Source organism: Orycteropus afer, unplaced genomic scaffold (assembly GCF_000298275.1).
Source record: "Orycteropus afer afer isolate SDZICR_OR568_19922 unplaced genomic scaffold, OryAfe1.0 scaffold00005, whole genome shotgun sequence".
Taxonomy (NCBI): Eukaryota; Metazoa; Chordata; class Mammalia; order Tubulidentata; family Orycteropodidae; genus Orycteropus; species Orycteropus afer.
The window spans coordinates 18,407,283-18,408,536 of NW_006921592.1; the positions used below are offsets into that span (position 1 = coordinate 18,407,283).

A 1,254-nucleotide genomic window follows, 5' to 3' on the forward strand; every position below is an offset into this window, starting at 1 on the left:
CTCCATGGAAGCTAGAATGGCCAAACTTCGTCTTACCTACTTTGGTCATGTTGTCAGAAAGGACCATTCCCTAGAAAAGGATATCATCCTTGGTAAAGTGGAGGGGTCAGCGAAAAAGGGGAAGGCCCTCAACAAGATGGATTGACACAGTGGCTGAAACGATGGGCTTAGAGACTGTGAGGCTGGCACAGGTCTGGGCAATGTTTCCCTCTGCAGTACATAGGGTCACTATGAGTCGGCGACGACTCGACAGCACCTAACCACAACAACAGCATGTTCTTCTTCCTGCTGTTTAAAACCCTAAAGAGTTTGAGAGGCACGAAGAGCCTTGCTTGCAAAGCCAAGGCATTCATTTTACAGTGGAAGAAACAGATCTAATGTGGGCTGGTGACCTGTCCAAGATTAAGGCTAGTTAACAGCCAAGGTAGCAAAACCAGTACTCCAGCAATAAGTATTTTAAGTAAATGTTGTCATAGGTTACCTAACAAACGGAGTTACCACATGACTCTACTTAAGTCAGCATGTTTCTTTTACCTGATCACGTGATATTTTTTTTCCAGTTTAAAAACATTTAAACTTTACTTTGTAGACTGTCTAAGGACAAGACAATGACATTTAACCAGAGGGCCCAATTGCTCACTGAGACACGACCACAGTTCTAGATTTCCCACACTGTAATTCTCCATATGCTAGTGGTTGAAGGATACACCACCGTATGTAAAAGTCAAATGAGTCACACCAAGTCAGCATGTGGAACATAAAGGCTTCAGAGACCATGGGAGTTTTGGGTTTAACCATTACAACAGTTCTTCATCTGTGTTGACTTTTTGGAATTCGTCCCAGTCAAGTTGGTAATGGATTTGCTGTCATCTTCATCAGTTCTTTTTTTCACTTCCCTGAAAAGAGAGAAGTAACAAAACTAAACCTCAAATGCCTCTGTAGAAATAAAAACTGTAATGCTGAACACTTGCCGCATGCAATCCAGACACTGTTATAAATGTTTTACAGGTGTGGACTTATTTAATCCTCACAAAGACCATGAGTTTTTTGCACCTCATTTTATATATAAGGACATGGGGGCACAAAAAGGTTAAGAAATTTCCCTTAGGTCATACAGCCAAAGAAATGGCAGAGCTAAGATTCAAACGATGACGGCTAGTTCCAGGACCTATGTTCTGAGCAGCACACACACACACACGTAATGTGTGTATATACATGCACATGTATGAACCCAGAAATACATGCATGCATGCA

The 1,254-nt window shown here is 41.8% G+C and overlaps 1 protein-coding gene across 1 annotated transcript in view; it reads right to left on the reverse strand.

Moving 5' to 3' along the window:
- Positions 1-790: 790 nt before the first annotated feature.
- The window catches only part of RASEF (RAS and EF-hand domain containing), a 109,859-nt gene continuing 109,395 nt past the window's right edge, over positions 791-1,254 (reverse strand). The window contains exon 17 of the mRNA XM_007938824.2: positions 791-896. Coding sequence (XP_007937015.1) covers positions 791-896 — 106 coding nt within the window. The remainder of the gene's footprint in view (positions 897-1,254) is intronic.